Source organism: Fonsecaea pedrosoi, assembly GCF_000835455.1.
Source record: "Fonsecaea pedrosoi CBS 271.37 unplaced genomic scaffold supercont1.7, whole genome shotgun sequence".
Lineage (NCBI taxonomy): Eukaryota > Fungi > Ascomycota > Eurotiomycetes > Chaetothyriales > Herpotrichiellaceae > Fonsecaea > Fonsecaea pedrosoi.
In genome coordinates, this window is record NW_013550609.1 from 1351781 (window position 1) to 1372733 (window position 20953).

Consider the following 20953-nt stretch of genomic DNA (forward strand, 5'->3'; position numbering starts at 1 on the left):
TTGACTCGGACTCGGCCTTTGAAGAGGACAAACAGAAGAAGATGAATCAACGTGGTATTGCTCTCGAGGGCTTCTCGACAATGCCTCGCCCACTTGGGTGTTGGCAATCTTGAGTAGTAGGGCCTCTCGTGCCAACCAGACATTGTCATTCCCGGTTGGTCTCCTGCTATCATGCAAAACGCTTTCCACTGAGAGCCCCGCGTCCTTCAGGGAGGGAGGAAGGGAGTGAGCGACAGAAGACCGCATGCGTGCAACACACTTCCTATCTCTGTTCTCCCATGATCTATTCTCCCCGTTGTCTCTTCTTCTTGCCTGCGCGAACAGAGTGACGATCGATGTGAAATGAACAGGCTACAGGATACAGGCTACAGGCTACAGTAGGTACTCTCCCTCTCTCTCCCTCTCTCACACACACTCTCTCTCGCATGACGATGAATACGTTAGACACATCATGTCGATATCATTTGGCAAACCCGTCCTTGTACCCTCGTTCTATCGCGCCGCGAGAAATGGTGACGAACAAAGGCATAGAGAGATTGAGAGATTGAGAGATAGATAGCTAGCTAGCTAGCTAGCTCACTATATAGATGGACGGAGAGATGGATCCATACATAGTCCATGATATATGAACCATGACTCACTACCAAGAGACCTCTCGTGCTTCGTGCAGAATGTCTATCTCTATCTCTGTCCTTGCTTGTAGATTTTCGAGCGTTCATCTCAATCATACAATCACTCAATCTCTCTCTCTCTCTCTCACACACACACACACACACACACTCAGAGTCATATGCTTGACACATCTCACATATCTCATCCCATCCCATCCCATATGTCCATTCCTTTCATAGCTTCCATATGTCACTTCCTTTCATCTTGTCCAAGGCGTGCCAGGTCGTCCCAGGTCATCCCAGCATCTCAAGCTCGTCTCGTGATATGATGTGCAGTTGGTCGATTAAATAGTCCCGCAAATTCCCCCCGGGTGCGTCACGCGTCCTCCCATCTCGCCGTCAACATCGTGATCATGATTTAAACACCCTCGCTAACTCTCCCGGTCTCATTTCCATCGCCATGCTTGAAGACTCACTCAGACCCTGCCTTCCCTGGGAATGTGCCTTGCGGGATGAGAATGAAGGGCTTCGCTCCATCTGTGAGTCCCGTGACCGATTTGATCTGATGGCATTGGTGAAATGAGGTTCCCTCCCTTGCCCATACCCATTGCGTGCCCGAACATCCATGTTCCTGGAACTGTGTTCGACTGCCCAAACCCGCCGGATGGCATATCCAAATGCTGCGAGCTGAATGACAAGACCAGCGGCCAGCGAGGACAACCCCCCTCTGTTGACCGGCCACTTCGTTGACCTCCGTGCCAAACTCCGCTTGAAAATCACTCCTTGATTCCGACCCTGATAATGACCGAGATCTCGAGCGCCTTGGCCTCGCGGATCGCACAGGATAGGCATGTGCGTCCGACTCGGGCCACGATGGCGTTGCGACCCTTTTCGGCACACCACGCCCGTATGAGGATGTCCTTTTTCCACAGTTGCGGGTCGGTGCTTCCGTGGAGATAGCGCTGGAGATAGTCAAGGTGCACTTTGGGACTTGTGACGCCATGGGTTGCTCCCTCAGCTGCGGCTGGCGTCGGCGTTGAAGACGGTGTAGGTGTCTCGCCATGTAGGGAGGTCTGTGAACTGTGTGGCGACTGGCCGTGACTTCGCGCATCGATGATCCAGACGCCTTCATCGCCCATCCTCGTTGGATTCGGGGGATCCAGCTCTGGATTCTGCACAATCTCGGCCAGTGTTTTGGTCACGTAGGCATATGTCTTGTGCAGTGGATGCGCAGGGATGTGTTCCGCCACGCCTCTTATGTGTTTGGGGTGTTGTTGTTCGTAATGCGCATCCAGTGAGCCGGGCTTGAATGTGGCATGGCCGTGAGGCAGGCGGCATGGGTGGGAGGTCACAAAGTACACAGCGCGATCGAGGCCGTAGCGAATCTGGAGCCGAGCCGTCTCGCTAGTGAGCGTCTCTCCCGATGATAGATGGGATGGAGTCGGGGTTGTAGGTGGTGCGAGGATAAGTTCGAACTGAGCCCATGCGGACAGTGGGTGTTCCGCAGATGCGAGGGTCAGGTCCGAGCTGGATAAATGCACCTTGATGTCCTTGACTGTGACTTCGGGCATGCTTCCGTCGTCCAAGACGTGGTCAGTTACCATACTGAACTCGGTGCCCATGATGCCTCCTTTCCCCTTACCCAGCGGAGTCGAATCCTCGGCCAATCTGTCACCGTCGAATATTCTCGGCCGGTCGCGAGTTGTGGGCACAGGAAAGGTCTTGATCTTCACCCAGCGGTTGCCCACCGGCTCGCGGGTGTTTTCGAACAAGGGCACGAACTTGGGCGTGTGAATCCAACCCATCGACTCCATACCCCCTTTTGTCGGTGCCATGACCCGCCCCACGATACAGGATTTGGACCACCAGGAAGATCCGTCAAGGATGAACCCCGACGCTCGCAGCGGTAGGCGGGCAGAGCCAAGATGCTGGAGAGTCCGTGGGTCAGGGTCGTTCTCGAGGAGCGTGGACATCAGGATGTCACAGATCGAGGTGCCCGGGAGGATGAGACCTGAGAGCCAGCTGTGTGAGAGCCAGCCGCCGATGGTGGTGGGTGTAGCGGGATGTAGATCGACATTGAACCTCTGGAGCGGAGGCGTCAAGCTGACCGGGCTAGTCGTGGCGGTGTTGTCATCAGGGCAGACGATCGCATCCATCAGCATCTTCTCCCTCTCTTCCACCGACGCCGTACACAGCTTCTGCTTCAGGGATTCGTGCAGCTGCTCACTTCGCGGCCATCCAATGTTGGTGGCGAAGCGGAAGAGGCCGTCCACCATTACCGTCGGTTGTCGAGCCATTATGGCCACGTCGCAGACATCAAGCACAACGTGTGGTTCGGCATCCGATTTGTCCAACCCCATCTTGTGTCTGAGATCGCCAAACAGTGAATGGCGGTGGTCGCCCGAAGACTTCTGCCTGAGAGTCGAAGGTCGCTCCAATGAATGGACCGGCGTTACGGGAGCTGAGTCTCTCTTTTCAATTTTCTTGACATAGGATAGAAACAGAAACCGCCGGGCGGCCACAAGGTCCCAATCAACCTTGAGGTTACGTAGCTTATTGAAATGGTGAATTTCTTCGCTGCTGATCTCGAAGTTTTCCGCATGGAGTGCCACGCCTAGTCTCAGGGCCGCATCGAGGCGGATGACCAGTTCGACAGACAGGAGGAGCTGGATGAGCAGCCACTTCCGCTCCGGGTCAATGACCAGAAGACCTGTATCGTGGTCGTGTCGAGTCGTCCGACTATGTAGGATTTTCCCGAACCTCAACCGCGACTCCGGGATGCTCAGATCGAGCCAGGCGCCAGGCGTGGTCAGAACCTTGACCAGTGCTTCAATCTGGATCTTCAGGGATGTCTTCCCGTTTTTGGCATCCGACGGCACTCGGTGAGGTGGGTAGAGTAGCTCGTTGAAGAGATGGGAATAGAGAGACGGGGCGTCAATGTGGTTTAGGACGGTGGTCCGCCAGCCGGCATTGAGAACATGGTCGCGCAAGTCGCCCACTCGGTGCATCCTCTCGGCCAGGACTTCCATGCTGATATCCCGGACACCTACGGCTTTCCAGGCGCGAGGACCTTCGTTGATCAATCTGGTTCGTTCCTGAGCGGGCGCATGCTTGCCGATTTTGGCATTCAGCTCCTCATTGTCTTTTCCTAGAGCGAGCATCTTGAAAGCCTCGAGCGCCGGGGCATTTGCGATTGCCAGGTCAATCTCGACGTCCTTGCCATGCTCCTTGATCCTTTCGTCCGTCATGCCATCCGCAACGGGTCTTTCGAGGAAATATCGCATGCCTACTGAGCCCGGCTCTCGACCTTCGATGCCTAGCATGTTCGGCCGCTCAAAGATTCCGAGTTCAAACATTGGTCGCTTCCCCAGTTCAAGCCCCTGCTTCTTTGTTGGGGCTGCCATTCCCGGTCTCCAATTGACTTCGTCGGGAATAGGCAAGTGGGCGTGTAGCGTTGCGAGCGCGAAGCTTTCGTGCTTGATATATCGCCGGTCTTGTAGATCGGATATCTCTAGGTCATTATTCCATGGGAAAAATGATTGGGGAAAATAGCGGCCTCTCCGACCCTTCTCGAGGATAAATTGGGGAGCCCCAGAGAAGAGATGCTCGACGTCTTCTTTAGTCAAGCCTCCCGGACGGCGCTTGGTCTTGGGCTGATCGTCTATAGCATCAAAATTAGGCTGATGCCGGCATTGCTCAAGGCACGAGGAACTCACCTGCTTCAGTACCTGTTTGCAGCCTCTCGGCATTGCTTCTGGGTAGTGAGGGAGCCTTCTCCTTCGTGGCTGGGTCAATAGACTGGAGGGCCTCAGTGTTCTCTGAGTGGGGTGAAGAGTCCACGTGAACAGAATGCTTCCCTTTAGTGTCGTGAGCAAGCTCTGGATGGACTTCGGCCACTTTAGGAGAAACGATTTTATTATGCGCGTTCGCAGTCGCTGCCTCTCGCTCATGGCTCGCCTGCAAGCGCCCCCGGAGTCAGTATCAACGCGCATGTGTGCAGCGAGGTATACTGCCAGACGAAGAGAAGTAGTTGCAATGTGTCAAATCATACTCACCTCGCTCGGATGCGGGGTTGACGTGGTCTCATTCTGACTACTGTGCGTCTCCCGTTCTCTGGACCGGCTGCTCTTCCTGCTCAGGCGGTGGAAGAAGGACGGCTTGCTGTCGTCTGCAATGCGCTCCGCTGCGCTAGCATCCTGGCCCGTCGAGCCTCTACCTCTGTTCTCCTTCTCCGAGAGCGACTTGCTCGAAGTTTTGCGCGTGAGTAAATTCATGATGGATGATTAACATTAAAAAAAAAATTGGATCGGCCACCTGTGAACCGGATTGGCCGGAGGGGGGTTTAATGTCTTCGACCTAGATTGCGGGAGAGGAGGGGGGCTGCCTCTTTCTGATATGATTGCTGGAAGAGACAACAAACAACGGGGATGGATCCTCTGATCGAATGTGGTTCAACTGAAGAACCCGTGCCGACACGATCAAGGCAGTGGATGAATCGAGGGTTGGCAACAAAGGAAGCACGGCATTCAATGACGCTGTTGACCGGACGAAGCTTCTAAGCTGCAGAAAACGGTAAAGGGTCGCATGAGAAAGGCTTGGGCGAATTGAGCGACGGCATCTGCTCAGGTAACGAGGTACTTGGATATATGAAGAGCCAAAGCGGGATGGACGTGGATAAGTTTCGTCAGCTGGTTGCATGCGCTTGGATGCGATGGTTCGATGGTTCGATGGTTCGATGATGGATGCGTGGGTTGCGCGGGTGCGGCGCATGTGATTGACGAGTGACGACTTACCAAGCCGGGACACGTGATTTGCGTCATATCTGAAGCTCTACAAGCAACTCGTAGCAACTGATGTGGTGGCACCAACACACGACAATCTTGTAGCCCCAGGCACCTTGTGCTTGTTCGGCGACGTGCGGAACCCCAGGGCCAGGCTCGAGGCAAAAAAAAAAAGAACCCACGGCACTCTATTGGAATCCCGAGATATCTCCCGGCCATACGCTTAGAAACGCCGCACTTCTTTACCAAAAGGCACTCAAGATCTTGAACCAGATACCAATACATTCAATATGATGTGGACGTCATCGACAATCAGATCGCCTCAATCCTAGAAGACCGCCCATTTCATTATCCATCTCAATTTCCGAATCCTCGTGGAACGGTCGGCCACTGAGGAGACACAGCCTCAAAGTTCCCATTCATGTCCTGCCCCATATTCCAATACTGCGGCACCATATCAGGATCCCCTAGCCAAGCTTCAACCTCTGCAGCATGCGGAATCTGCGCCACAGGTATGTTGGTCGTCGTCGTGACTGATGACAGGCCGCCGATGTGGTGAGATGAGTGAGCATGGACAGGTACATGTGCCGATTCCATCTGCGGCTCAGTGGCTTGTTGCTTGCTCGTTTCCCCAACAGGTGCTTTCTGAAGCATCCGCCGGGACGCATGTCCTGCAAACCAGCCTGGTTGCATAGGTGCTGGTGCGGCTGGGATCAGGGGTCGATCTAATGGCGCCTCATACATCGGTATCGCGCCTACCAGTTCACTTGCATCTGCAAAGAAATCCCTTCTCATTGTCCACACACGGAGATCCCATTCGCGGCGTTTGAATTCCGGCATGACTGTATATAGCTGGGTGACAGGATCTCTCTCATAAACATCCGATACTTTGTAAGGCCATAGAAATTTTAGCGATCGTCTGAAAGAATCCGAGAACTTGTTGTTGATATACCTCCTCTTATTATTGCACAGACCAACTCGTAGACCGGGCCAAACAAAATGTTCGATGATGGGCGTCTTCTCCAAGATATCCGGGTCTTCGGTCGACCCTCTCTGGAAGAATGGCGGCAGCGGAGCCAGAAACTGCGGATACATGTTGCTCTGATGGAGCAGCTTCAGTCGCATCATGTGGAGAATGGCGATTCTCTCTACAACGCCACATTCGTGGAAGATGAATTGGTCAATGCTCTTGAGTGCCTGCCAGCCTCTGTCCAGAAGATACAGGTCCTGCACATCACGCCAACCATGTAATACTGCCCGGACGGCGATATCTTCGTCAAGATTCTGGTTCGCGAAGGACTGGTGACCGCCTCCCAAGACCCGATTGATTTCCCGTTCCGAGAGGAAGAACAATTCACCTTCGACTCTGTCCTTCAGAATGTCGAAGGGCTCTGAAGTCGGCCCTTCCAGTATGGTGCCAGGAGGAACTAACCTTCCAAGACTGTCAGGTCGATCTGCGTGGTGCGGAGGGATGGCTCGAAGACCTGCTACCTTGGCGGTGTAGTTGGGCACAGGTGCCTCGGCAAATTTCGGGTGATCAAAAGGCTGGTACCCTAGTTCAACCACTGGCGAGGATGAATCCGAACTATGTGAGTAAACGGAGGCGCTGTTCTCGAGGTGATCATGGACCACACCTTGAAGGGGCGTCGCCATGAATGTGGGTTGTTGGCCGTCGGAAGCCTTAGCACCGGTGAGTTGCTGTGCGACCAGGCCCTCGCCTGGATTCAGAGCCGTTGCCACCAGCTTCTGGACCCCATTGACCATCTCCCTTAGTCGTCTAACCTCGTCCTCGCTCTGCCTCAACTGAGACAATAGCGATCTGAGTCTTTCCTGCCCTTCCTCGGGTTTGCCCTGTCCAAGGGGCTGCTCACCGCTCTCGCCGTGGCTTGCCGACGACGCCCCATTCTCCATAATTCGGACCAAGTTCTCGAGATGGGCAATATAATTTTTGGTTTTCAAGCGGATGCTTCGTTGCGCCTCGCGGTCGATGGCTCTTTTCCTCTCTCGTTGAGAGGCAGTCAGCTTGAGTGTCCGCTTAGGCCTTTTTGGAGCCGGTTCATCTGCTGGGGGTCCGGCGTGGTCCGGCGATGGTGGTGGTGGAATCTGAGCATTTTCGGAAGGCTTCTGGACCTGTCCAGGAGTCCTCCGAGAACTGGTGTTAGACGCTGTGGCTGTAGAAGTAGGCATACCGGGGAGTTGAGTGATCGAATGAGTCGTTGGATCAACCAAGGGTAGACTATTAGTAGCTGGAGGGTTGGGATGCCGTTTGTGCAATAGATAGACCTTGCAGATGTATTCCTTTGCGGGATGAACCGATTTGGATTCGTAGTATCCAGGTGCTTCACCACTACATGAGCTTGTGATCGAGTTCACAAGGAAGGGGTTTTGAAGAGGACCTGGTAGTTGATAATGGTACTAGATGCGTAGTCCAACACAAGACACGATCAGCCTCGGGCCGCATGCACGGATCTGCGTCGCGAAACACGACCAGGGTAGAGCGACAAGAGTCGACAAGACAACAACGTCCAATCTACCGAGCCGTTAGACGATCACTGATGGAATCTAAAGGACGGCCCGATTCAGGGGTGAGATGATGGGACCTTGCGGAATCCGGGGCCGTCTTTGATTGAAGACGGGAGGAGTTGATGGATGAATACGGCGGACGAGGGTCTGTGGGCGCCAGGGCGCCAGGGCGTCAGGGCGTCAGGGCGTCAGGGCGTCAAGGTATGAATGAGGTAGCATCGGTGTCGTCCCAAGACTCGTTGTAAGCAGTCTGCCAAAGAGTCAAGCAGGGCGCAGAAACCATTCCTGGCGTCTTCGACAAGGTTGCAAAGTCGGGTTTCGATCCAATCTCTGTATGTCGGGGGCGGCAGTTGACAAATGCCTTGTGTCGGAAGAAGATATGGATCCTAGATGATCTCGACTGTCAAACTAGCGAGACGAAAAGGGAAAATGGTGAGCTTTGAGCAGGTGGTGCCTTTGATGAATGGAGAAGTTAGAACGAGTACGAGACAGTGGGATGGACGGCACGATGGCTGACGATGCTCATCCAAAGTTCCGTCGGTGAAGAGCGGCTGGTCCGCGAAGACTTTGGTAGAGGCTGCCCCATTATTATTTCACTACCTCGTACCATGAGGTACTACCTATGTACACCAAGTAACTGGGGGAAGCATTGGAAGGGTTACGGGGGAGCCTCGGGGTGTCCCACCAGTGGCTCCTTTGGTGGCTCCAGGTGGGCTTTTTGGTGGCTCATGGCATGCTTTAGGCAAGACTGGAGGGGTTGGCACGGGAGGCCAGAACACCTCTCCGGGGAGAAAAGGACAGACCGTTACTTGAGCCCCTCACCAAAATGGTACCCAGGTGAGTATAGCCTGGAGTGCCTAGGTAGGCTGGTGGCTCCTCCACCGCCTACGACTTCCAGTAGCAGCCCGCTTCTTGCGGGTGGTGAGGCTAGCGAGCGAGGCATTGCTTCCGGGGGTGTCCGTCGCCTATCCACTTAAGCCACTTCCTTGGTACCAGGGAAAAGGGTCGCGCCTTGGGCCGTTGCTTACTGACCACCAACGAATGGTACCGGTACAACAGCCTCCAAAACAGTCAAGGTGCCCGCCGAGCCCGCCGCGCCCGCCACGCTCGCTGATCCGGGGTCCCGTCTCTCCCAAACCCTCCAGAAACACAGGATGCACTACATGCGACTATCACCACAGGGGCTTGTCTGAAGGATGTCTCAAGCGCCACGACGACAGACCAGGCTGGAGTTCCTAGCCATTCTCCTTAAATGCCTCACTTCGCGGACAGTCATCCCTCTTTTTGGCAAGGCGGCATCTTCGACGCTCTTGTACTTGTATGCGACCGAGATGATGGTAAACACACTTCCTCGGGCTGCAGAAGTCTAACTGTCTCTCAGGGGGTTCGGGCACAGGAGAATGCCCATCTGATTCAAGTCGCAGGTATCCATCTCGTATTCTGGTCAGTCCGTTCTTCTTATCAGTCAAAGCCAATGCTACCGTGTCCTTGAAAGGATTGAGAGCACAGCAGCACGCAGACATATAGCGCATCTTCACGATCGACCCCCAATCCTGGACTGTTCCATCTCAAGTTTCAAGTTATTGGGGGTGGCAGGTGGGCTTCGTCAGCAGGAATATTGAATGCGTGGATGTGACATCAAGAAACATGCCTTGGGAAAAAAGGAGGAAGACACTAGATCTTGTCGCTTGCCAAACCACCTACTCACCAGCGGTAGCAGAATCGATCAAACACAGTATACTCATCAGACCCTTTGGCCACCTACAAACTCCTATTTTGCTCTCTATGTCCAGCAAAGCGATCCGGTAGTGACTTTGCCACAAAACTGTTCAAACGCCGTTCGCTGTGATGTGAGATGCTAACGCCTCGCCATTTTTGCTGTGTCCATACCTGGCCCCTCGATAATGATTCCAATACATGGAAATGAAGCCCCCTGTCTATGCTAGGTAATAAAAATAGCCCCCCTTCGTAAAATCAATATGTCGTGTCATAGCCCATCATTGGAGCAGCTTGACTCAGTCCAAAGCTCAATGAATTAATCATGTCCATAAATGTCGTCAACGTCTCGTCGCTTCGTGTGCAGCGTCGTTGTCCACTCCGGGACTATTGGTGGGTATTGTGTCTGGATCGGTCTCCTTTTCCTCGTCGACGGTCGTGTTTCTGCGCATTGACCCCAGTGGCGTCGACACGCTCCGTCGATGCCCCCGACGATAGGCCGGAACGTCTGAGCTGGCAGGCAGATCATTGACCTCCCCAATCGGTGTGCCGGCTCTCGAAACTCCCCGCAGACTTGCTGACCGATGCCTGCTGGGGACATCGCGGATGCTCTCTACACTCATGCGTGCATGTACTGGATTGGCAGCCGGGCCGGCCTGCTCAAGGCCCATTTCTTGAAAGTCTTTTGTGCTCCAGCTGACACGATGAGCCCTCGCTCCATAAGGCAGGTTCGATACACTAGTTCGAGACCGCATGGACTGTGATCGAGACACGCCTGCCTGATAACTGGCTTCCTTTTCGGGGTCCATCGAAGCCCGTGGTGACATGTACAACTCGGCCATTTGATTGTCTGGATCCTCGTCCTCGATTTTGGGCTGGCGTCGGACGCTTGACACCATAAAGTAAGGTTCCTTCGGCCCTTCGGGCTCTAGCGGTGGAGTTGGCGCAGGTGGCTTCGGTCGATCAGTTGCTTTACGATCGACATGGGCGAAATATCGTGTCCGAGGCTTCAGCCATGATTTGGGTTTGATAGTCTCTCGATAACGCGTGATGGACATGTAACTGGAGATCGCCCCAAGAACGATGGCAATCATCAGACAAATGGTCAAAATCCCTTGAATGACGATGATGACCACTCCAATCACCGTGGTCATGATTCGATCCAGCCCGAATCGAGCATCAAATGCAGATGACAGTGCCACAGTTGCCACTTTGCTGAAGCCTAGCAGGTAGACCATGATCAAATTCAGCCGGTTGCTCTCGAAGGGCCTCAACAGCACGATTGCTACCAGAGCAATAATCTCCCAAGCCAGCAGACCAAAGACCTGAGTCAAAGCATGACCTGCAGCTCCACCATAGAATGCGGCCCTCACAAGCTCATAGATCAACCAGACGAAGAAAAACCACCATCTACTGCGACGGAATCTTGACGCCAGCCAGCCAAATCTGATGATGTAGTTTTCGTCGTCGTGAACATGAACTCTGCCAGGGGTCGCACCTGGGAAATGTTTCTGGAACCATGTTCTTGGTCGACCTGTCTGGCCTTCGGCAACTTGGGCTTCGGGCACTTTCTTAAAGCTGATCTTGTACCAAGCGGACTTCCCGACATTCTCGTTGCCTCGAGAGTCATGACTCGCCTGCTCTTGCAACTCCGGCAATACCTCAGACTTGGTCCTGTACCAAAGGGCATACCCGGAAACGGCTAGGTTTCCGACCAGGAAAATGGTCAGGATGACCGCTGCGATGGCCTTGACGCCGTGGGCTCCCCCTAAAGTGAATTGGAACATGGTTAAGAACATCATCATGAAGAAGGCAATGTAGCATGTCCGCAAAACAGCTACAGCCATGAACCAGAGCCAGCGCTTCCTGAAATACCCAAGTCGGGTTGTCTTGACCAGTCGAACGACGACCAAACCTTCAATGCTCCATTTAAGGAAGAAAACAGCAGCCAAAAGGCAAGCTATCAGGATGAGGAACCACAAAAGTCCCGTGAGGAATGCATTGGACGCGGGTATATTGATCTCGGCCAAAGTTCCAGCAAAGCCGGAATAATTCCCTGGAAGTGGCAGTCCTGGGAGCACTGGTGTTCCATACCAGGAGAATTGAGCAGTGCCGTTTGTGGTGTTTGTGGCTTGTCGTTTTAGCAAATCTCCCATACCAAACGAGGTCGGAGCCGCTCGTTTGTAGATCTGTGTGATTTCATAGCCGCCTCCGAGGCCAACGGCATTTTGGCCATTGGGAGCAGCGCCAACCATGCTGATATTTCCATAGTTCTTACCAATGAACTGGTTGATCGAATTCTGCATCTTCTCGCTGTAGATGATCCCAGCTGACCATGCATAATTACTCCAGAATGAGACCAAGACACTCGGCCAATTCATAGAGAGTCCTCCAGTGAAGAAGATGTGCTGATAGACGGAGAACACCACGAAAATGGAGACCGAGTGGGCATAGTGCTTCCGAGTATCAGCAATATCATGTCCATACATGGCCACAGCCGCCGAAGAGATCAAGGCGACGACGACGAATGCGCCGAGGACAGAAGCCACGGCCGACGGATGCGCAAAAGAAGCTCCATTTGTCACCACCGCAGAGAAGCAAGCAATCTGAGATTCGGTCGAGTTGGCAAAAATTCGGAGAATTGCCTGTCCTTCGAAGTCGGGGATGGTCAGTGCAATAGAGGGAATATTGGCCACGTCCGATGGTGCCACAGGGATAATGCCATTCGCGTCTATGGGTATAGACGAGTTAAGAGGACAGAGGGAGTTGATATTGGCGTTGCACGGATTGAACGTCAGATTAAAACGGGACTCTCCGTAAGCAAAAACGCCAATATATACTGTGATGTTTCAGTCAGCTGGAATGTCAGCACTTTAATCAGGGGGAATAAAAACTCACGCATCAGACTCTCGTTTGTCAGGGCGGAATTTCCCTCCAGGTGAAAGAGAACGGTCATGTTGTCCTTGTAGTAGGCCGCATCGAACCGGGTAACATTGATAAGTGAGTCGCCCTGGCAATCCCCAAAATCCTGAGTATACAAAGAAGGGCGTCTATTGTCGTCGAGGTAGACGGTGCCGTCGTTGCCTGTATACTGTATCCATCTGGTATTGTCCGCTGCTACCCGTTGCACAGTCAATCCCAGGAACATCACCACAAGCGACCATGCCGTCAACCATGAGTACATGGTGCGCCCCAGCACCGACATCATGACTGCCAGAGGGCTGACGGCCGACTTCTCGGAATGAACAGTGTTCGATCAGGTCTCGTCAATTTCCAGTGAGTGGTGGTCTAAGCTTTGGGAACTCTTGACATAGCCAGAGGAAGTGTGGTGGGCTCAGTGGTGCGCAGCTTGAAGCAATCACCAGTCTGGCTGGGATTATTTCGTGAATAAATGTGGGGGATATTCTTTTATTCTATTTGAGAGCCCATTCTTTGAAGTTCTCAGGTCGCAGAGAGCTGGAGGTACAGTTCCGGTAAGGTCACAGCGAGGACATCCGGTCGACGGACTTTTGTGAGGTTTTGAGACGACTTCCGGGTTGGTCGGGAACGGCAGGGAGTGTCGAAGAGGGTGGGATTATGTGCAAAATTAAGGGTATTGGACCGCTGTTTAACGAAAGGTACAATGTTGGCGAAGGTGAGGAGGAAAAGGTCGAGCACTTCCAGAGTGATAAATGAAAGACAAAGGGTGGGACTCTTTTTTCATTAGCATGGGTGGAAAAATGGAAGGCGGGAATGGCGATGGGAATTGTCACTTGTCACTACTTGGGATGATACTACTACCACTGCGACAGTGACTAGAGAGCAACCGAACTACTCGTACCAACCCCACCAACATCTTGAATATTTGATGCCGATGCCGACAAGAGCTGGCGTGGAGACAAGAACCGAGACCTGCATCTGCGTGTCTGCATACGATACACCACATGCAGCGTGGCAGCTTTAAGCTCTCCAAGCTCCCAGCTCCCCAAGAAAGACGTGGGCTAGACAGACCAATGTGAAAAGACGCTAAACTCGCCAAAAGAGGGTTCATGAACTCTGTCTACTACTTAATTATGTAGTAGTGCCTCTAAAGCAGGTTTTACCCTTAGTTTCCAGTGTCACGGGTTCCTACGGAAGTCAGTGCCAATCAGTCTTTTACTTCGCTGTACTTGTTAGCTGCTTGATAGGAATGAAAAGGTGCAACGTGCTCTTTCAGTTTTGGATCTTTTGGGAAGTCAATGACGCGCGGCATCGGCGCAAATTATCCGGCAGGTGTAACCAGGTACTGGTGGGTGTGGGGGAACCAGGTGACGTAGGGACTTTGATCCAACTGCGGTGACTGCGCATATTCTCGGTAGAATGCCGTACTTTGTCATTTCTATATCATCAGATGGACTGATACTTCACCTACCTCATTCAGCTTGGATTATGTTCCATGCATGTACCTGATGGATGAGTACAGCATCAAACCCCGCTTCGGGTTGTGAGGTGACAAATTCCAACCTCATTCTGTACATTTGTGCATGGATCTCGTGTAACTCATCAAAGTGGAGTGGAGCTGCTCGTATTTTCTTTTCTGTGCCTTGTGGTTGTCCATGCTTGGAGGCTCCTGGTGAGCCACAGTGGCGCTCGTCATGTCGGCACTAAGCAAGTTTGCAGCGCTGATCAGCATCTACGAAGAAGGTGACGATTCTGGTTCGGCCGATCTGTCCTTCTACTACGAGTAAAAGGCCATATTATCGATATCGCCTGTTTTGGCGGTACAACTAGCCGAGAGAACGGCGATTCAAAAGATCTGCTCCTGACGAGGTGGCTTGCACAGCGTGGAGCTATACCGGGTAACACGGCGTTTCGAACAATTGTGTGGAAATAAGGCTGTGGAAGCTTAGAGTCGTCAAAGAAGAAAAGGGCTTTCCATTGTCCTTCTATTTCTAGCAAACCGCTCATCATCACTTTCACAGCGTCTTTTCAATCTCATCCACTGGTAACATCGCCTCAACGATCTTCTTTTTGACCGCTCCACTAGGCTCTTCGTACGGTCGTCGAGGGCGCAGCATGGCCTCAAGGTCGCCTTGGATCCCTGCCTTCTTTGCGCTGAACTGGCTAACGGCATATTTGGTCGTGGCAATACCAGCTTTTGTAGGGTTCTCGGCATGAGCAGAGAGTCTCTGCAGTGCCAATGCCTGATCATGTTTACCCATCTTCCACAGATCAAAAACTTTGACAACCGTCTTCGGAAAGATGTTGGCAAAAGCGGCAATACAGCCGGCTGATCCAGCTGCCAGTCCACCAACTAAGAAGTCTGACTGCCCGCCAAAAACCGCAAACCGGTCGGGTTGGAAGGTGGCCGAGAGTCGTGTGATCTTTCCCACCGAACCACAGGTCAACTTCACTCCAACAATGTTCGGGAACTCTTGCGCCAATGCAGCAATGGCATCCGAGTCCAAGTCGAGGCCATTGCACACGGCAGGGAAGTTATAGATGAGGATGGGAAGAGGAGAGACTTTCGCGACGGCGGCATAGAAGTTGTGGACGACGGTGGGTGTGGTCTGCTTGCCAAAGTATGCACAAGGGAGCACGAGAACATAGTTCGCTCCAGCAGCATGGGCATCAGCGATGTGCTCAAGTACTTGTGCTGTTGAGTGGCCTCCGACCCCGGCAATGATAGGGTAGTTTTCAGGAACTGACTTGCGTGCTAACCGCAGGAGTGCAGATCGTTCGTCCCGGGTGAGTAGAAAGGTCTCTGCATTGGTCCCCAAGATAACCAGTCCTGTCAATCCCGAATTTGCAAGGTAGGAATAGTATTGTGCTTGTTCATTTGGGAGCAGGGTATCGGTGTCAGGATCGAAGAAAGTGACCGCAGGACAATACACGCCTGGAGGTGGGACGAGGGTCGTTGGATTTGTAGAGCCCATGTTGATTGAAATATATCTAGGAGAATGTCAATTTCCAGCTGTAGATAAGAAGGGACAAACTGCGCTCCGAAGGAAAATGTCTTCGTGAAATAATCCATCTTTTCATCACGCTGAACAAACCACCTCCGAGAGCGGCACAGTCAATCGGTAACTGCGCCGTCGCCATCCTTGCCCGTGTTTTTCTCCCCCTCATCATCATGCCTCTTCTTCACATGCGGGGGATTCGAAGCCGTTTTCAGGCTGTTTCTATTGGCGGTCAAGATCCTCGCTTTCGGCGTGTGATAACCCGGAGTCCCTGTACCAGCAGACGAAAAGACCGTGACCACGAGTAACCGGTCATCTCCCGAGAATACAAGTTCTCTCGCCGATGTTGAGTCTGATCATCTGAGCAGGCGAGAAGAGGAGGAGACAGAGGGTGCGTGCACGTCTGCGTCTGAATGAAGAACAATCAAGCCACGTGGGCCACGGCAACGGTGGAAATGGACGCTGTCGAAAGGGTGGAAACACGAGAAGCCGAAATCTGGGCAGATATCCGTCTGTGCTTGGTCCTCTTACGAGAATCTTCGACTTGGAATATTCATTTGTTTCACCGCCATTGAATCCCTAGATCCCCATCTTCTCTGTACCTCTTCAGGCTTCCTGCCACGAGCGCCGTTGGGGGGTCCATTTTTGGGGGGCATTGACCAGAGTATTTGTGGCTTGGAATTAATCATGCAATGCTGGAAGGCGTCCAGCACTGTTCAAAGTTGAAAGTGAAGCCCGCAATGTCCCCACGGCCATAGGATAGGGATACACGATAGACTGACCGCATCGACCACGAATCGAATCCCCTAAAGACAAATTTGAGACGCAGGAAATCTCTCGCCTGATGATTTGGATAAAAGGTCCCCCTGGAAGATCAAATCTGCTCCCTATGGCCTCTACAACTTTCAAGCTCCAGCGGGAGCAGCGGTCTCGGAGGCACTACCATCAGAAGGTGTTCTTATTGATCCTCATCTTCTTAGCAGCCCTCCTCGGCTTCCCTCTATTGCGACACATCCAGAATGGTACTTGTTCGGCTTCTCCTTTTCTGCTTCGGGCGGGTCTGTGCAGCACGGCTTTTCCTGCTCTGTGGAATGTATTCCACCATCTGGGTGGGAATAGTCCGTGGATTCGCAAAATACACAGCGTAAACTATTACGACTCGCCATTACCCAAGAAATGCTCCATTGATCAAGTTCACATGGTGAGACATACACCGAGAGCATGGTCGATACGCCAGGACCCCCTTCGTGCTGACGTCTGTAGTTATCACGGCATGCTGAACGATACCCCACAAACGCTGCTGGCTCTCGTGAGTTACCTGGGCGATCGAAACAAGCTGAGGCACTAACACCCTTGAGCAGGCCACATTGATATCCTCAGCCGACTTCAGGATCCGTCGGTAAATCTCACAGGATCGCTATCCTTTCTCAGAGAGTGGACCTACTTTACAGATCTCTCGATTCCTGTGTTCGGCAATATAACTGCAACTGGACCATATGCTGGAACACGACAGGCCTCTAACACGGGAAGGATCTTACGGCAACGGTACAATCACCTTATACCCGACGGCCGCAGGACAAACATCTGGTCTTGCAGCTCTCCCCGGGACGTCGAGACCGCGGAGCATTTCGCTACTGGATTCTTCGGCCCGGACTGGAAGTCCGATGGTTCCGCGGAGCTGGTGATAATTCCGGAGGATGAAGCTCGAGGCGCGAACACGCTTACACCAGGAGACTCCTGTCTCAGCTACCGCGAGGACAAAAGGCACGGTCGCGGCCATGGATACATGAAACTAGCCGAGTGGCAGAGCACATTCTCCCGACCCATCGCCGAGAGACTCGCCAACGATGCAGAGGGAATGGCATTCAGCGCCCTCGACATCTATGGTATGTTCGGCTTACTTCGCTGACCTCTGTCGCGCTCGAGGGACCTTTTCGTCAGTCGCACGTATGAAGACGGAACGCAGACTGACAGATTGCCACAGGCATGATGGAAATGTGCGGTTTCGAGATCCTGGCGAGGGGAAAGAGCCCATGGTGCGATGTGTTCGAACAACATGAGTGGCTCCAATTCGAATACGCACGAGACTTGTTACACTACTATCGTGCTGGCCCAGGCAACAAGTTTGGTGCAATAATGGGTTGGCTGTGGCTCAACGCGACTCAGCAACTCATGTCCAATCACTCGTCCAAAGACGTCTACTTCAGCTTCGTCCATGACGGCGACATTGTTCCTGCGTTGGCCGCATTGGGCATCTTTGATGAATCTTTGGACTTGGGTCATCTACCTTCTGACAGGCTTGTGCCCGAGCGGAAGTGGAAGACCAGTGACGTGGTTCCAATGGGGGGACGGTTGATATTCGAACGCATAACCTGTGAGACAGATGGAGAGATGACCGCAACAGGGCGAAACCATGCTGTACGGCTCTTCATCAATGACGGCCTGATTGACTTGACCAGGTTGACCGACATAGTCCCATTCAGCCACGTAGAAGGCGCTGTCTCGTTGGAGAGCTTCCAAAACACTCTATCCAACAGGGGAGCACAACTCGGGGATTTCCGTCAAATCTGCTCTTTGACAGAAGACGCACCGGACCGAATCGATTTCTTACATCAATAGAACAAAACAGGGTGAATGGATAGAGAAAGACGCAAATAAATTCTGGGGAGGGTAAAGGGGCAAATGGGAGGGGTGGTGATTGATAAGGCTGTTGGCTGGGTATATTTATAGCTCCATGTGCCAAAAACCCCGGGAGATTTGGCTTTCTGGGCAACACGGCCGAGGCTGAACCCCAAATCTCAATGCAAGAATGTTTCAGCGGCTGGAACGTCGAGGTATTGCCGCAGAGCTGATCTGACGGCTGCGGCTGACACCAGTAAGGGGCTGAAAATATTATATTGGTGAAGCCAGGTTTGCTTCAACTAACTCCTGAACTCGAAGAGCTTTGAATTTCCTCTACTAACAACGACCATCTCTTCTCAATTACCCATTGACACGCTCCCTTATCAAGCAAAAAAATCTACTCCCCGCCCCCTGCGCCCTCACTCCGGCGACGCAGATAAACAAACACCAAGACAAGCAGCACCACACTATCTGAACAGACCCATTTGACCTACACTCTGTCGAAATCCCCATAGTCGAGTTAGAACTTCACCGTCTTGTCCTCTTTGTTCTGCATTGTGTCTCCTGCAACCGATACCGTCCTATCAGCACCTGCGGACTAGATCGCTTACATCTGGGGAAAGGAGAAAAAGAAATCACACAATACCCGGCCAATAAAGAAGTAATGGCCGACCTACAGACACCTACCGAAGCGACACTTCTGTCGACGTCAAACTCAGTGACCGAGGGCTCTACTCCCATCTCCAAAGAAGCAGCCACACAAGTGTCACTCGTTCAAGCTCCAATGACTACCAATGCGTCTACAGAGACAGAGCCTGTGCCCACGCCGACCGCGACTGTCAACGGGATTGTGAACAGGATTGCGGGAATTGCCACACATACAAACGGTACTACACCCACGCCGGTCCCCGTGACTACCTCAGTGCCGGCACCGACCGCAGTTGATGGACTGATCCAAAATGGCAAACCGGCCAATGTGAGGGACGAAGACGATCCGCCACTGTTTTCCCAGTCCCTTATTTCTGAACAAGTCATGTCGCAACTGCCTGAGGGCTACTCGATTCGCCCTCTGCGACGAAGCGATTACTATGGAGGTATGTCTCTTTCTAGTCACACTCAGATATTCCATTGTCCCGTTCCTCCCCCTAGCTTTCTTGCCATTCGCTCTGGCAGCACTGATTCTAATCATCTTGTCTTTGGGGTCTATAGGTTTCCTCCCTACGCTCCGTGTTCTCACCACAGTGGGCGAACCCACTCTAGCCGAATTCAATGCCCGGTATGACTTCATCTCCTCGCGCAACGACACCTACTACATTCTAGTCATCTGTGACGAGACGTCGACCGTCGTGGGCACCGGTGCTGTGATTGTGGAGCGCAAGTTCATCCACAACATGGGCCTCGTGGGCCATATCGAGGACATTGCGGTGGCAAAGAACCAACAGGGTAAGAAGCTGGGATTGAGGATCATTCAGGCACTGGACGCGGTGGCTGAAAGAGTGGGCTGTTACAAGAGTATCTTGGATTGTAGTGAGGCGAACGAAGGGTTCTATGTTAAATGCGGGTTTAAGAGGGCCGGGCTGGAGATGGCACATTATTACGAACAGGGTCCCAAGACGAGTTACGAGAGGTCGTGAGAGGCGCATTCATGTCCCGAGGAAGGCCGAGGAAGGTTGGGATGTTTATTATGAGGGCGTTTCTTACAAGAATGGGTCCGAGCTTGGAGCTGTGGTCGGGTTTGTGAAGGGGAGCAGATGGCGACACGCTAACCACCGCAAGGCTGAAGCCGAAAAGTTGTTTTAGACTGCTATCAGAGTCCACCAAGGAAAGCGAGTTCATGTCCGCGATAAAGCGATCAGGCGGGATAGACAAAAACACAATCACCAAGAGCTGGGTTGGAGCCACCAGCGACCGAGAACAGTGGGAGGGATTGCTCAGATGGGAGATGAAGCCGGTGTCCTTCGCAGACACATACACGCCCATGTAACAGGGAGAGGGAGAGAGAGAAGCACAGACTGGCATGCGGCGCGTCCTTTGAGATGGTTATCCTTGGACTTTTTCAGGATTTCTTTTCTTTTCTCCGAGACACGTTCTCGTCCTATGGCGAGGAGGACGCTAAGCGTTCAAAGACTGAAATGGGGGCACACGAAACCCCTTTTGAGGAGTGGAGGGGATGTGGGATTTCATTCAATTTGAAAGCAGGCGTGGAAAACCACACAGGACAGATCTTTCAAGGGTCGGATTGGTGGCACTTGGCTATACAAGCGTCCATGGACCTATTCCCACTACCTTAGCATTGTCACTTTTCTTCTTTCTCCGTTTCTCCTTACCCTTGGATATCTACCGAGTAGGATGGGTGCTTCTCTCTCTCTCTCCCTCCCTTCCCCTTCTCCTTCTCTCACGCAAGGGAGATCTTGTCTGGTTTTTCATTCCTTCCACACCCTCCTCTTTATTTCTTTGTTTATTTCTCTCCATGGTTCGTGGTACTTGGTCCTTGAGGACGCGCGAGGAAAGGAAAAACAAGGAAGGAAGGGTTCAGTTGGTTCATGAATGACTGATATAGAACTCGCACTGGGCAGCCAAGTCATGCACGAGAACATGGGGACCAGCCCAGGTCGATCGAGTCTTTTCAACGGTGCGTTCGAGGTCTTGGCTGGACGGATGGATTATCTACTTGTCTGCAACGACGTGAACTTGATAGCTGCACTGCGTAGGTATCGAACCGCGGAAGGAGGAGAAGGAGGGGGAGGGACCATAGGTACACACATGCATGTATGGGCACCAT

General features: G+C 52.7%; 6 protein-coding genes across 6 annotated transcripts; 2 read left to right on the forward strand and 4 right to left on the reverse strand.

Annotated features, from left to right (window-relative positions):
* Nucleotides 1-1387: 1387 nt before the first annotated feature.
* On the reverse strand, nucleotides 1388-4885 carry Z517_10545 (uncharacterized protein; the record flags this gene model as incomplete). Its single annotated transcript, XM_013424155.1, has 3 exons — nucleotides 1388-4272; nucleotides 4328-4568; nucleotides 4667-4885. The coding sequence occupies 3 exons, from the start codon at nucleotides 4883-4885 to the stop codon at nucleotides 1388-1390; spliced, it is 3345 nt and encodes a 1114-aa protein (XP_013279609.1).
* Nucleotides 4886-5749: 864 nt separating this feature from the next.
* Z517_10546 (uncharacterized protein) lies at nucleotides 5750-7579 on the reverse strand (the record flags this gene model as incomplete). The annotated part of the gene is made up of 1 exon (XM_013424156.1): nucleotides 5750-7579. One exon carries the CDS (start codon nucleotides 7577-7579, stop codon nucleotides 5750-5752), a length of 1830 nt encoding a protein of 609 aa, XP_013279610.1.
* A 2393-nt stretch (nucleotides 7580-9972) lies between these two features.
* Nucleotides 9973-12836, reverse strand: Z517_10547 (uncharacterized protein; the record flags this gene model as incomplete). The annotated part of the gene is made up of 2 exons (XM_013424157.1): nucleotides 9973-12470; nucleotides 12530-12836. The coding sequence occupies 2 exons, from the start codon at nucleotides 12834-12836 to the stop codon at nucleotides 9973-9975; spliced, it is 2805 nt and encodes a 934-aa protein (XP_013279611.1).
* A 1729-nt stretch (nucleotides 12837-14565) lies between these two features.
* Z517_10548 (uncharacterized protein) lies at nucleotides 14566-15525 on the reverse strand (the record flags this gene model as incomplete). The annotated part of the gene is made up of 1 exon (XM_013424158.1): nucleotides 14566-15525. The coding sequence occupies one exon, from the start codon at nucleotides 15523-15525 to the stop codon at nucleotides 14566-14568; it is 960 nt and encodes a 319-aa protein (XP_013279612.1).
* A 913-nt stretch (nucleotides 15526-16438) lies between these two features.
* Z517_10549 (uncharacterized protein) lies at nucleotides 16439-18168 on the forward strand (the record flags this gene model as incomplete). The annotated part of the gene is made up of 4 exons (XM_013424159.1): nucleotides 16439-16750; nucleotides 16813-16858; nucleotides 16911-17435; nucleotides 17534-18168. The coding sequence occupies 4 exons, from the start codon at nucleotides 16439-16441 to the stop codon at nucleotides 18166-18168; spliced, it is 1518 nt and encodes a 505-aa protein (XP_013279613.1).
* Nucleotides 18169-18835: 667 nt separating this feature from the next.
* Nucleotides 18836-19805, forward strand: Z517_10550 (uncharacterized protein; the record flags this gene model as incomplete). Its single annotated transcript, XM_013424160.1, has 2 exons — nucleotides 18836-19265; nucleotides 19381-19805. The coding sequence occupies 2 exons, from the start codon at nucleotides 18836-18838 to the stop codon at nucleotides 19803-19805; spliced, it is 855 nt and encodes a 284-aa protein (XP_013279614.1).
* Nucleotides 19806-20953: the final 1148 nt, after the last annotated feature.